The 14,786-nt window shown below is 52.7% G+C and overlaps 1 protein-coding gene across 1 annotated transcript; it reads left to right on the forward strand.

The window, feature by feature from the left end:
- Window positions 1–5,252: 5,252 nt before the first annotated feature.
- NCLIV_013110 (conserved hypothetical protein) lies at window positions 5,253–13,243 on the forward strand (the record flags this gene model as incomplete). Its single annotated transcript, XM_003881502.1, has 11 exons — window positions 5,253–6,078; window positions 6,546–7,129; window positions 7,651–7,878; window positions 8,370–8,922; window positions 9,347–9,553; window positions 10,083–10,181; window positions 10,772–10,847; window positions 11,269–11,409; window positions 11,966–12,074; window positions 12,637–12,765; window positions 13,109–13,243. The coding sequence occupies 11 exons, from the start codon at window positions 5,253–5,255 to the stop codon at window positions 13,241–13,243; spliced, it is 3,087 nt and encodes a 1,028-aa protein (XP_003881551.1).
- Window positions 13,244–14,786: the final 1,543 nt, after the last annotated feature.

The following is a 14,786-nucleotide window of genomic DNA, read 5'->3' on the forward strand; positions in this document are numbered from 1 at the left end:
TCCGCTATCGAGTTGAGTCGAGTATCCACTAGTTTTCTCTTCATAAACAGTCGAAAAAATCACTCCCTCGCTTGCTTTGTGAAAAAAGCCGGCAGAAACTGTTTCGGGAAGAAAGAATCAAGGGTTCTGCGCGATGACCACACCACCGTCGTCCGGGAAGAGTAGAAAGACACGCAAGGAGAATACCGGTGGCGAGAGAAGCTTCATCATATGCAGATCTTGAAGGACTGAAGATCCAACAAAAAGGAATAAGAATGAATGGACGTCACGCACGGATGTCTAGCTGTGCAGGAAGTTGCCGGTAAACGACTCTCAGACGAGGCCGGACCACTCGCGCACGCGAAACCGAATCAGGCCGCGAAGCTGTCTGCGCAAAAGACTGCAATCGGCCGCCGTGCTCGACCGATGCTGAGGATCTTCGATTTTTGCCTGGCGCCTCCTTGATTCAAACACGAAGGCACGCCGCCCAACCACGGTTCCTGTCACCGAAAAAGCAGAAGAAAATCTTCGGTTCCTCGCGGGGGGCGGAAACACGGAGACAGAAAGTTTCACGAAAACGCATCCTTTGTTCCATACGGAAGAAGAGGCAGCCTCCAGCGGCGAGTCCACGATCCGCGCACCGGCCGACTCTTGCGTATTCGCGAGACAGAAACGCGACGCTTTACCCACATTATTCACGACATCCGACGCGTAGGACTGCGGCATGGAAAACAAGAACGGGAATACCACAGCCGCTGGGCCTTCGAAGTCACTTTTTTCCGCGAGCGGGATTTTGTTCGTCCAAAGCCGTCAGAGGTACATCGACAGCCAACAGTGAGTTCACTGTTGTCGGGAAGCCACCAGGCAGCACATTTAAACATGTGCAGTTTCTCCCTAGTAAGTTCTGTATATCGAAAGCGTTTCCCTTGAGCAGGAAATATACCACGCGTTTCAGCACAACCCCCTCGCTGAATCTGGACACAGGCCTCAGCCACGGCTGTCTTGGGGGGGACCAACAGCGCCGTGTCAGCAAAATGGCCCCATGTGAACCCTCTTGGCCGCACATATAGGTCTGCCGCAGAGAAGAACCACTCGACAAGGGAACGGAAGGATAGTCTGCTTCACATGTCGCCTATACCGTGCAGCAATTCAGAAATACAAAAAACAGAATGGCGGGGCCTCCCAGATGCTCTGGAACTGAGGAAAAATACCTCTATAGAGTGGGGGAGGCTGAGCTGTGCACCTGCGGCATAAAAAAGCACGGAGCCCACGTTGGTTGTTCTGGACTTAAGAACATAAAGCCGCCCCAAACATTTCGCTCTTGTTTCCTAGGAAGCCCAAAAGAATCCAGATTTACAAAAAGTGTGAAAAAAGTCTCGGTGTGGAAGTTGTGTTTCCAACGTTCGAAACCGGCGTCTTTCCGTGGAGGAAAACGACGGGAAGGGACCGTCCGTGGTTCCTCCTGAGTTTGTAGTTCTTCTAACAACGCGACATGAGAATGCTAGACAGACGGCGACCCCTGAGAGTCTTCTCAAAAGGCCCCGGATATACAGTTCCCGGCCCTCGCTCCTGCAGAAGGTTGGAGGCGCTGAAACGGTAAAACGTCGCTTTGGAGAAAAACTCCTTCAGAATATACGCCACTTATCCAGCCCCACAGAAGCAGTGGGTTACCTTTTAGTGTGAGGTCTCTTACGACGCAGCAATGGCAGAGACTTGCCTCACTGCGCTGAACTTTGACGCGGCATAGAAGCTTCTATAAACCGACAATACAAACTGTGTTCGATAGTCTCAGAACCAGTGGATGCCCCGAGTGTTCGGCAGTGACGGTTGTCTGGTGCGAGTCGTTTTCCCTGTGAGAACATATGTGGGAGAACTGCACGACGTCCTGCCACTTTACAGTAACCGAGGGCGACGTAGTAAGCACTCCTCCCGTGCACCAGCGATTACTTCAGCATGTCGAACATCGCGGATGTTTTTATCATCTCTCTGAAAACTCTGGGCATGTATCTCTGAACGCACAAGAATACATCTCCTAAGAACTTTCCGTTGTGACGGAAATGATCGTATGCTACCAGCCGCTTGGGCTCCTGCTTCCTGATCTGAAGCGACAGGCGAGGACAGCGACGTTCGGTTATCCGCAGTTCCCTCCAGTAACAGCGGTATCTACGGAACGTCAGCAGACGTAGACTCTTGTCGGTCACAGAATGGATGTTGAACAGACAGTCGTTGATCAGTTGTGGAACCAATGAGCAATGAAGCTGCGCACGTGTTCAGTGTGCATGCTTCTTCGCGTGTGTGTGTGTGTGTGTGTGACCAGAGGTCTGCAACGGGGTTTTACCGAGTAACAAAACTGATTCTGCGTGTCTGCTCGCAGACAACAGTACTGTGAGTCGGCTGCCAAGCCTCCGTCTGTATGCCAGCATCTTTCATGCTCTCCCCCCCGCCATTACCAGTTCCCCTTACCCCTCTACGACACAACAGAACGGTTTCCCAAGCTCCATGGAGTGGCAACGGGTTTCGTGTTTCGCATGTGACGCCTCGAGCATTCGGGTAGCCGCGAAATTCGTCGACTTTCGCAAAAACACGCCCCAAAAGAGAGGATGAGCCACCTGCCGGGTCTTTGTCAGAGGAGAGGAGTCGCCGCGAAGAAACACATCACCACGGAAATGTTGACTTTCTCTACCGTTCCCAACGTCAGCAGCTGCAGTGTATGGACGAGCGCCTCGGTGATGCTTGAATCTTTCCATTTCGTCACCATATGTATATATATACGTACACACAGAACACCATATATAAACACGGAGACGTTTCGCGCCGGGATATTCTCATATATGGTTTTAATCACGAATGGTAATTGCAGAGACACATGCGCGGCGTGAGCATTCATCAGGGGAGCGGGCACCGCAGAGGAGCCCACTCCGCTGATGGACCTACGGCACGGCCCTTCGTTTCAAGGTTCTCGTCGAATCTCCGTTTTAACGATTTTCTCGACACCTGTTTACCCGTGTCTCCGTCGCCGTGGTTTTCACAGATACGAAACGAAAGTTGGAAGACGATACCAGCCGGTGCGTTCGCGGTGCGGTTGCATGCCGACAAGTGCCCTAGCAGTTGGCGGCAGAGTGGTGAAGAACGCGCTTGATGACACTGAGGACTCATCCACTGCCGCCTCCCTGAAACGCCGCTGGATGTGCAGAAAGCTGGTCCTTCCGCCCTTTTCCAAATGAACAAACAAAAGGCAGGTTTTTGCCTCCCTGTCGACACAGAGTGACTTTATTGACACAAGCACTCGCTTACAGACACGTGTCTCGCACAGGAGGCCGTGACTTATGAACCCCGAGTTATTGCTGCTCTCCGACTCTTACACTCTGAAAAAGAAAGGCAGGATCCCCTCCCTCCTTTCGTTTTTTTATCTTCCGCTTTTCTCGGTGACCAGTGGTCTTCCCAGTCCAGTGTATTTTCCGGCCGTTCACACGCCCCACCCTGGTTAGGAAAGCAAGACCGGTGGGCACGGCCTCCCAAAGCTCAGGCACCGGTGCTATGCGCTGCTTGTGAACACTGAAAATAACGCTCCATTCGTAAAGCCTGTTACCTACGGGAACAAAAGAACCGGAGCATACCTGCACACCAGACACGGCGCGGCATGCAGCCAACGGCACAGCACGGCCGAAAAAACCGCGTAAGAAGCGTGAGTCACTGCCACGTTTCAGCTTTCGGCGTTTCGAGAGGGTCCGAATACGCGTCCCCTACTGACGGCCTTTTCTCTTTCCCTCTTGAGACAGAATTCTTATCGTGCCATGGACGCAGTGCGCTTCTCTTTCCACACCACCGTTCCTTCTTTCGCGCTGTTTGAGTTCCTTGCGAACGCGTGCCTTGCAACAACGGAGCGCGGGTGATTTGACCCACTCATCAACAGGCGCGTTTCAAACGCAGCGGCTTTCCAAATCGGGGAGCACCGCGGTTATCTCCTCTCCCCCACTTTTCCGTTCGTCGGTCCCTCTCCTTTAATGCTTCTATACTCTGAAAAGGAGGGTTCTCGGTTTTGCCCAATACAGAGCTTCTTTTGTGTATGGGGGAGCGGGAAAGTCGCACACGTCTCTCGCGCGCTGGGCTCGTCTCGTCTCTCAAAGCGGTCCTTTGTCGGAACCTGCCAGCAGCTATGCCAAACGAACACCAAGCGGTGCACACGTTTCCACCAGAATGGTAGAAAGCTAAAAAACGCGTTTGACCGCCATCCCACGATTTCTCTACGAAGGTGACGGAATTTTGAGAGCCTTGCTGCCGAGCGCAAACCTCAATTTGCGGGTACCCCTGTCTTTTTTGTACCCCTAGATTTTTTTGAGAATGGAAAAAGACGGCGGTGTTTCAATCCTCTTCCCCCGTCCTGTCAGACTGGCTTGGTTTGGTTCGAAGCTGCAGGCGAACACAGGAAGTCCTCCCGAAAACCTGTTCGGGTTGGCGTCGCGGTTCCGGCAGTTCCTCTCTCCCTGTAACCTCTGCTAAGGGATACCGCCGGTGGCAAGGCGCACAGAGTCAACATTCTACAACGTCGCCATTTCCTGGATATGCCTGTGTACCATTCATGGGCCGCCTGTACGAAAGAAGGAAAGTTCTGTTGCGGAAAACACCGCAAGTTACCCCGTTCCACAACGCGCTCGTCCCGGCACCCGAAAGTCACACATACTTAACTTCATGCATGTGTATACTTTTGTATATATATATATATATATGCATGCATGTGATCCGGTCTCCCTTGATCTCTAAATGCATTCGACCTCCTCTTCCAGGTTCGTTCTTCCCCTGTGTATCTCCACGTATCTCTGTACGTCTGTCTTTATACTTCACCCTATGCCCGTGTCCCCGAAACATCTCTACATTTCTGCATAAATGGACATGAGCACTTGAAAACGAGTCTGGAAGAAAGCGGAGGGGCCGGGAAGACAAGTGCGTAACATATTTTCCCTTTCTTTTTCCTCAAACAAGACAACGTGGGAGTTGCGTGCACCCCGTAGCCCCCTCTGCTTGGCTCCTCTGTGCTCTCCTCTTCCCCCGTCTGTATCTTTTCGCGCTTCCTCTGGCCTTGCTCTCGCTGTCATCCCTGTCTCTCTCGCTCCTGATCCTTGTTTCCTTGCGAACCCGAGGCTTCTCTTCTCCCCTCCCGGTTCTCTCGTCCTTTCTCTTCCTTTTTCTTCCTTACTCCTTTGTGCTTGTGTCACTTTTTCCGACTGTCTCTGTCTCTTTTTCGCGAGTTCCCGCCCCCCCTCCGGCGAGCCAAAATGCCGTTCTACTCCTACGCCGTGGACTCCTCACTGGGGCGCGACCGCAGTCGCGACGAGGGCCCAGGAGCCCAAGGCTCCACTGGCGCGGCCTCGTCACCTTCCGCAGGCCGCGATCGGCGACTGTCCGCATCCAGGACATCTGGCCAGTATTCCGCCGACTGTGTCGACGGCGAGTTTGGTTCTTCGCCCTCTCTCTCTTCCTTTTCTCCCTCCATCCGTTGGGGTAGCTCTGCTCCAACTGCCGATCGACACTCTCACCCTCGTGCAACTCTCGCGACTGCAGCCGCCCGAAGCTCTTTGTCGAGTGCATCGCTGTCTTCGCTTTCGCAGCGGCTGACGGTGGTCAACCAGCAGGGAACGGGGAATCCCTTCGCGCCTGCATGCGCGCCTCTGGACTTTCCGGGGGATACAGAAACCTGGAACGATCTCACGGGGCGCGGGCCCTCGCCCAACCTCCCCCGCGACGTCGAGGTCCTCGGCGCCAGCAGCGTCCACAGTCTCGCCGCCAGCACGTGCTACGACGGAGCCAGCAGTGCGCTGTTTTATCCGAATGTAAGGCTGGCCTCTGCTCCACAAAACCCTTTCGCGCTTCACGCCGGGACAGCGGGCGACCGCGGCAGTTGGGGACGGCGAGAGCAGCCGGCAGCCTTGATCGGAAGGGCGCAAGTGGGAGATTTCCACGGACCGAGCCCAGACCTCGCCGGAGAGTCCAGCCTCGCCGGCCTGTCTCGTGCGAACGGCCGAGGAGCGATCGGCGACCGCGATGCGTACTTTGCAGAGGACGAAACTCCAGACCTCCACTCGCCAGCTGACACGGAAAGCCGTAAGGTCTTTACACATGCAAATACACATATAGATACACATGTGGACATATATATATGTATATCTATATACTGATGTATGCACGTGTCTTTGCTTGTGTTTCTAATTAATTTTTTTCTCTGTTGTGTCTTCCTGTATGCGTCTTTTTACCGGCTCTCAGCTTGTCGTGCCTCCTGGGGACCTGTGTCTTGGTTGTCTCTCTCTTTGTCTTCCGTTCCTCCTCTCGCATGGCCTTTGTCTCGCTTTCTCCTCGTCGTCGGTGTCGCTTCTCTCCTTTCTGTTGGTCGGACCCGGCTCTTGTAGGCAGGCCTTACCGGCCTTCTTTTTCGCCTTCTCCAGATGCGTGGCTTCTCGCGCGGCCACGCCGTGCTTTTCTCTCGCCCTCGCTTTCGCCTTCTCCCTTGCCTTTTGGTGCCTCGTCCACGAGCACACGCTGTCCACAAAAAACGCCTTCCTTTCCTTCTTCAGATGGCTCGTATCAGCCGCCGCGTCTGTCTCAGCTCCCGGCTCCGACCTCTGCGCCGCTGCGGACGGCTGCGAGCGTGGCGCTTTCGTCCGAACGAGAGTGGACGCCTTCCGTTTCTTCGCGGCTCGCCAGGCGACCCCTCCTCCCGGCCAGAGACGCGGCCGCTGCGTCGCCTCGCGCGGTTTCCGCCTCCTCGCTGGGTCGGCGCACGTCTTCCTCGCCCTCGACACCCGCCAGGTCTTATCCGTCCGAAGATCTCTCCGAGTGGTACGTGAGTTGGGAACACCCGTTTCTGAAGCGCAGTCCCCTGGATGTGAGCCGAGGCCCGCTGCCGCAGCGGCGGTGCACTGATCTCTTCTTCCTCGTTCTCTTGCTGCTCGCCTGGTTCGCCGTCGCGGCAGCTTTGGCGCTTCGCCTCGCCCCTGGCGCTTCGCCGGTCGCGCGCCTCTCTGCAGGCATCGACTGGAAGGGCCGAACGTGTGGACATGACCCCGGCGTCGAAGACTTCCCCCTCGTCTACTGGCCTGCGAAACAACAACCAGAAACCCCCATCAACGACGAACTCTCTGCTTGCAGCATCATTCCTGTAAGACACACACACCACACAAGTCTGCAGCCATACACACATATACCGATATGTATGCGCATATATATATATATATATATATATATATATGCTTGTATGTGGGATATGCGGTCATCTGCATAGGACGCTAGGTGTGTACACACGTGGAGATACACTTGTGGGGATGCCTGGAGAGAAATAAGTGCCGAGAAAGCGTGCGAGAGAAAGAAACGGGTCTCAGTTTTGGTCCACGACGTTCCTCTAGCTAACAGATGCACCTGTGCAAGGCTGTTGACAAATACATTGCTGGAGTGCACGGAGACCTACTGGCGTATAGTCACGCATTTACACGCATATATACGTACCATACATGCACTTGGAAATTCGCATGTCCATACACACATATATATATATATATATATGCATGTGTATGCATATGCGTGGCCAGGAATGGGTCGGCGGGAAAAGGGAAGCTCCGGCGGAGTACGAGAATGTTTTATGTGGTTTGGCTGTCGCGACTCCTGGCCGCGTTTCTCTCTCAGGTCTGTACGAAGGCCTGCCCTGACGCCTTCTCTGCGCGGCGGGAGAAAGGCGCCTGTTCGTCGGACGCAGAATCCGCTGGGCTGTGCAGCTGGTACAGCTCAGGACCGGCTGCGCTCCTGCTTCGACGTTACTGTCTCTTTGTGGGCGCCGATGGGAAGGCCAAGGACCACGGCCTCCTCTCGTCGTGGATTCGCTGGGTTGCCGACATCGACATCGCCTGGCCTTTGGTACGCGTGGAGCACGCGCATGGCGCAGCGCTCGCAACTTTGTGCCCGTCGAAAACCCCATTGAGAAACAGAGAAACAGAGGGAGAGAGAGATCGAGGGAGAGAGGGAAAGCGAGTGGGAGAGACAGAGGGAGGGAGAGAGCGGGATAGCAAGTGGGAGAGGCAGGGAGAGAGATCTAGGGAGAGCGACTTTTAGGGACAGAACGCGCATGTGCTTGCAAGGTGGGATTTGGTGCCGCCGGAAAAGCTCTGGGCTTTAGCTTCTCCAGAGAGTCTCTCGAAATGCTTTTGCATCGACATTCATACAGTAATAGATACATAACGTACGTGAATGGATGTAACTTTGTAATATATATAATGTACATGTGCGTATGTGTTTCGGTGTGTGGATGTGTCCTCACGTCTATTTTTTCGTAGATCGTTTTGTGCCTTGGTTTTGTGCACGTGAGATCTGCGTCTTTGCTGTGGACGTTTTGATGTTCTACTTTGCAGGTAGTCGTGGCGCCGACCGCTGCACTCCTCCTCGGCTATCTCTTCTTGTGGCTGCTTCAAAAGGCTGCGCATGCCGTGGTTGCCGGTCTTGTTCTCCTCCTTGAAATTCTTCTCCTTGGCGCCGCCTACGAGTTCTATTGCGCCTACGCGGCCTCCAGGAGCCTGTCCTCGTACACGCATCCCTTTGATCGGTCGTATCCGGTGGAAAGTGCATTCGTCTCTCAGTCCACTCACGCTGCCAACCCTGTCTCTTCTTCTCTTTCTTCGTCTGTGACGAAGTCTGTTTTGGTGGCGTTCCCGCTGACTGTCGGCTCTGGGGCGGGGAACCTTGCGTTGGTGTGTCTGTGTTGCGTCGCGGCGCTTCTGATTGCTTTCTTCTCCGTTTTCTTCCGGAGAGAACTGCAAGTCTCCACTTCGGTCCTGACGGCCTCTGCGATGCTCCTCCAGCAAGCGCCGCGGAAGTTCCTTCTCCTCCTTCCTCTCGCTGCAGCAGCCGCCCTCGCCTCCCACGGGGCTCTCGTTGTCGCAGCTGTCTCGCATCTCTTGGCGCTTGGTCAGGCTCGGGGAAAAACGGAGAGAAAAAGAAAAAAAGGGACGCGACACGCGAGCGGCGGGAAGACACACAAGCGACGGCATAGAGCTCGAAAGAAAGAAACATGAGCGAGAGCAAAGGGGGGGGGGCGGGGAACAGAGACAAAGAGAAAGAACACTGGGGAGAGAGAAACACATTCCAAAACCAACAAAAGCGGCTTCCGTGGAGACATGTCAGTTCACATTAATCGTTCTTCTGTCGGATTCTATTTTTTTCGCGGTGTAGAAGCCGGTGCGTGCCGTGTTCAGGTGGAAGGCGCGAGAGTTGGTTTTCGAGCTCTTTCGGTGTCGCTGGAGCGGACGGGTTTTCAGTGTGGATTTGCTCGCAATTCCATCGCTTCGCTTTCCACGCGTCTCCAAAGTTGTTTCGGAGTTTTTTCTCGCAGGCCCCATTCCAATGCTGCCAATCAGCGCATGCATTCCGACCCTCAGTCCCTGGGTGAGACTGCCGCTGCTGTCTGGGTCGTCGATTGCGTTGCTCCTCTCTCTCCTTTTTGTCGCCCTGTGGACGGGAGGATTCTTGAATGCCGTCTCCAGGATGGTTGTCGCCTACTATGCTTCAGCCTGGTATTTCATGCCTCGGCACATGCACGGTAGGACAACCCCGCAAGCGCGTAAACCAATACGCACATAGAGTTACCCATACACAAATATCTGTATTGATATATAGATTTAGATTTAGGTGGATGCGTATGTCCTGGTGGCTAGATGGGTCTATCGATACAAACAAAAGAGGAGACGAGCAAGGACGTCTACATGGACCCTGGTGGTTCGTGGCAGACCTACAGAGCCTTCTAAAGATGCCAAAGCCTATAGGTATACGATATATATATATATATATATGTAGTTATACATATAGGAATATATGTAAATGTAGATGTATATGTGGACAGCGACATCGTCTATGGACGTGAATCTGCTTCGAGGGACGTCGTGCAGGTGGCTGCGAGCACCCTGCTTCTTCAAACACATGCCTACGCATGCATACAGCACAGGCATATATATACATAAACATACACATATATACATGTATTTGTTTCTATATGCGTATGCGTGTATTGGGGGCATGTAAGTTTGGAGGCGGAAATGGTAATTTGACGGGCGTTTTGTCGCGTGGAGCAGATCGGCGAGAAAGTTTGAAGGCGAAGGCGGTGGAGGCTGCCAAGGTCGTTTTTTCCTATCACCTCGGCTCGGCCGCTCTTGGCGGCCTTATTCTCTCCTGTAGGTCTCGTCCAGAAATCCATCTTCTCTTCCTTTTTCCCGCTCCGCTCTGTCTCTACTGAATCCGTCGCTGTCGACATACACACACCCAAATAAATAAACACACGCATATATTAATAGGTGTAAGGCCGTGTGTGTCTGGGAGACTTGTAGATCTCCTTGGCTGAATCTATATGTGCATTTCCTCTTTCTCTCTCTCTTTATATACATATATATATATATATATATATATATGCATACAGACATAAACATAGATCTTCAGGGTCTCGTCTGTGGGTCTGTTTATTTCAATATAACCCTGGTAGCTCCTTGTACCTGGCAGAGAGCAGCGCCTTGGCGTGACGCCTCGGGTTTTCTTTTGAGTGTCTTCAACACGAAGGTGGAATTTTTTTTTCTGGCAGCCTCGCTGCCGCGTTCGTTTTTGTTTCGTGTCCTTTTTGCGACATCTCCTTCATGCTCCTACCCCCGATCGTCTGCTTTTTCTGGTTCCACTTCTTGGCTGCGAATCCTGTTCTGACCTTCTCGCCGATGTGGATGTTTCTCACCTCTGAGCGCATTTTTTTCTTCCGCATGCGCATGCACATGCGCAGCTGTGCAGATGCTGAAACTCCTGTTTGGCTGGGCGCGGTACCGAGCAGTGCGCCGCAATCAGTCGGCCTTTAAGCGGTGAGAAAACAGTTCTCTTTCCGCGTGGTGTGCTAGAGAGCTGTCGTTTTTTTCGGCAATGTCGACACGGAAACTCTCTGCTCTCTGGCTTCTGGTAGTCTCTGCATGTTTTTCTTTCAGATGCCTGTCTGTCGTTGCAGACATATACATTCACATGCAAGTATCTCTAGACATGCTTCTGTGGAAAGATCTAGAGTTGTGCCTGTGTATGTGCGTGCATGCATATTCCCATCCATCTGCCTCTACTATGCAAACATTTATGAACCCTTCCCTTTCTGTCGACCTAGGTAGCTTCTTAGGTTTTTCTATATTTCTACGTCGTTCTACCAAGGTATCTATGTCTACAATTCAATATCTACGTCATGTGAGAAGAGAGAGAAGTGCGCTTCATTTTGCATTCTGTGTGATTTGTGGTTTCCAGGGTTGTGTATCGCCTATCGAACTGCGTGGCGTGTCTGTACACTCCATTCAAGTTTGTTACCCCGACAGCCTTCATCTTCGTCGCCCTTCTTGGCCAGCCTCTTCTGCAGGCTTCGTGGACGGCGATTGCGACGTTAACGAGGTCTGAAAAGTCCCCTTGAATCCCCGTTTTTGCGTTTTCGTTTGCCGATATACACCCATAAACTCGCGAGTTGAAGTAGGCACAATGCGCGGCAGGTGGAAAGGCAGAAACAAACTGAAGGAGCAAAGTTATCTCGAAAAATGACAGAAACTCGACCTGCCATTGCGTCTGTAGTCCGTCGCCCTTGCGGAGAGGATGAATCTGTTTAGAGAGGGGTCGTGCCTGGGGAAGAGCGAAAGACAGAGGGGCCGGAAGAATATTCAGTCCAGAAAAGCTGCCACGCACAGCGCAGTCACTTGCAGTGGGGTGTACGTACAGCCAAACATGTGGAAAGATGACGTGTGTCCCTCTCCTCTCTTTCTCCCGCCGTGTGCGTCACTTGCCGCTTAGTCATTCTGCCTGTTTCGTGGCTGGGGGGGGGGGGGGGTTGGGGGGGAGGCTGCGGAGCAGAAGGTGCGCTTCCCGTCTGCGCGTGTTGTTCGGCTGTCCTCGTTCTCGCTACCTTCTCAACTCTTTCGCTCTAACGGATGCTCATGCGATGTCATTTCCTCTTCAGAAATCCCGTTGCCACCGCGTTCGTGTGGCAGATCGGCTGGCTTCTGCAGCTTGTTGGCCAACTCTCGATCTCAATTTGCGTCGCCTGGTGTACATACACCCTGCTGCCGGTAAGGATCTGACACCGCCGCGAGCGGGACACACCGCGCCTCCCGCCCGCCGGGAAGGCATTCTGCAGGAGGCTCTGGCTTTGCATTTTCCACGGGCAAGCGATTTCTTCGTGCCAGGAAAGGCGCCTTCCGTTTGTGGGGATACACCTTCGGCCTTTCGGCTGGAGGTGCTCAGAGAGACAGCACGTGGCAGCTGTACGTACACTAGAATGTCCTTTCGGGTGACGACGCCGCAAAATAACTGTTTTTCGCGTACAAACGTTCGTCACACACCTGGGCAGTGTTGGTGCATGCACGGATACCTATTCCGTGTCTCCCATTTTGCTGGATGACGCACAAATGCACATGCGTCTCACCTGCAGTCTTTGTATGACTCCGTGCCTTCTTTTCAAGTCTGCCGTCCTTGTCGTTTCCGCGAGCGCTGTCGTTTTCTGTTTATGTCGTTTTTCGCCTCCAGACTTATTTTCCTGTCCTGTACCCGCCGTTCTCTGCTCCTCATTCGCTCGTGTCTGCCTTTTTTCCATCTTTCCTCTCTCTGGTCTTGCGGCCGCATTTCTTTCAGATGTTTCCGAGCACCTACAGCCAATTGTCGTCGCTCGGAGCTCCAGTCGTCCTCTCCTTCATCTTGTCGCTCTACGTGGCGAGCGTCTGCGTGCATGTTTTTGGTTTAGCCGCCGATACGCTGCTGCAGGTAACGCTTTCGGGTGCATCATATACAGATGCGTGGATGCACGCACATCGCCACATAAGGCCCTCGTCTCATATATATATATATATATATATATATGCGTATATACGTGCGTATATCCGTCAGCCGTACATATGCATCTATTTCCAAACATATATACGTACGTAAGCATGCATTCAAATCCCTCCACACATTCCTCACGCATATATATATATATATATATATATATATATATATATATATATCTGCCTCTAGTCTTCACACATAGATATCTCCAGAGACGTGTATTATATGCAGCGGAGGTGTGTGCTGAATAGGTTGTTGAAGATTTTCGTTTGTTTTTCAGGCGTTTTTGGCAGATCGGGAGATGTCTCTCCAAGATGGAAAATTTACAGCGGAACACGCGCCGGCGTCCCTCCGGACTCTGGATCGATACATGCTTCGGAATCGCGCTTCTCAAGGGCGCATGCGTCGCGTTTAATTTTTTTCGAAAGGCAGCATCGCTCTTTTCCAGTGCGTGATTGTCGTCTTTTTTGCACAAGTGGATTATCTCTCTCTCTTCGGAGGTTGCGTGTGCGGGGGACTCGAGGATCAGAGGCAGCGCTTCCACGCGGAGGCTTCGTCTCTGCCTTTTTTGGAAAACGCGCGCACACGCAAGCAGGCATCTGTCCATTTTCAAACACACGGGAGTGTGGATCGGTATTCCCAGTCGCCCAGAAATGAGATGTGCGGGCGCGTTCTGTCCCCTGGCGAAAGGGGACACGCTACATCTAATAGCAATGGAAATGCAGTGGTCTCTCGAGTAGCTGAAGTAGCCATCGTCAATGTGAAAGAAGTGGATGAAGAAGATTGCATGATGTGTTTTTTCCGCGGGCGGGTGTTTTCACTCGAAAAAGGTTATCCATGCGTGGCATGGGGTGGGGCACCGGGGGAGGCAGCTTCTTCGGTATTCGTGAATCTTCCTGTAGTTTCGAGGAGATTAGAAGCCTCCTCGTTCACGCACTGGAAGAAAGACCTTCAAAACCAATGCGGCCCGCGAGGGAAACCAGCAGCCTCTGCGCTGCAACTACTTTCTGCTTCGAGACACGTGCGTGGCAGGCGAGATTTTCCACCTTCAAACGAAGGGAAGTCGCGAAAAGCAGCGTTTTCTCTCTCTGCTTTTTTCCGTCCCTATCTGTCTCTGTCTATCCAAACCTATATATATATATATATATATATATATCAAGTAACACCACACTCACGCGAAGCGGTGCATACACTTAGGTTGCCTGTCACATTGCGGCCTGTTCACTGAAGCGCCTTTTCTCAAGCACATGTGTCTCGGCGATTCTTCGAGCGTCGCACACACGTCGGGTTCTTCCGAAACAGGAGCCTGCGTGTCCAAGCAGCGTCAGCGAAAAAACAGTCACGAGAGAATCTTCCTCGAAAACCGGCCCCGTCGTTTCACACTAGCGCACCTTCTGCCACAGAGTTGCGCTTCCTTTCCTCTTGTGTCCAGCGTATATTTGAAAAACAAACATTTGTACACAATCTGTACGAATATCACATTCACTTTGGTAGTCTCCATCCTGATGTTAGTGTGTACGGAAACCTTCTTAATCTAGGTTATTATCTGAGATTCGAGCGTTACATACCCGAATGTTGATTCGTCAACAATTTACGACTCGAAATGTAGTCAGTGGATGGGTTATTATTTGGGTTCCTCTGAGCCGTTGGGCGAGCCGTCGGCAGGCATCGCTATAGCGCTTCAAGATACAGAAGCATCTGGTGCATTTTCACGCGTTAAACTTCCCGCATATAAGAAGCCGCGGGACGGGAAAGTAGAGTGTTGCCGTTACGCGTTTTCTGTGTAGGCCTGTGAGACACGGGGAAACAGCGGAACACGATTTTAGACTTGCGCTTTTGCACCGCAGACGACAGTGAGATCCGCGAATGCGCGGCAGCGCGTCTGTGAGATCCCAACGGGACTGGGAGCCTCTTGGAACCAAGCGGAGAGTCCAACGAGAGAGCGACGCTTGGCGTTT

The sequence above is a fragment of the Neospora caninum genome, chromosome V, assembly GCF_000208865.1.
Source record: "Neospora caninum Liverpool complete genome, chromosome V".
In the NCBI taxonomy this organism is placed as follows: Eukaryota; Apicomplexa; class Conoidasida; order Eucoccidiorida; family Sarcocystidae; genus Neospora; species Neospora caninum.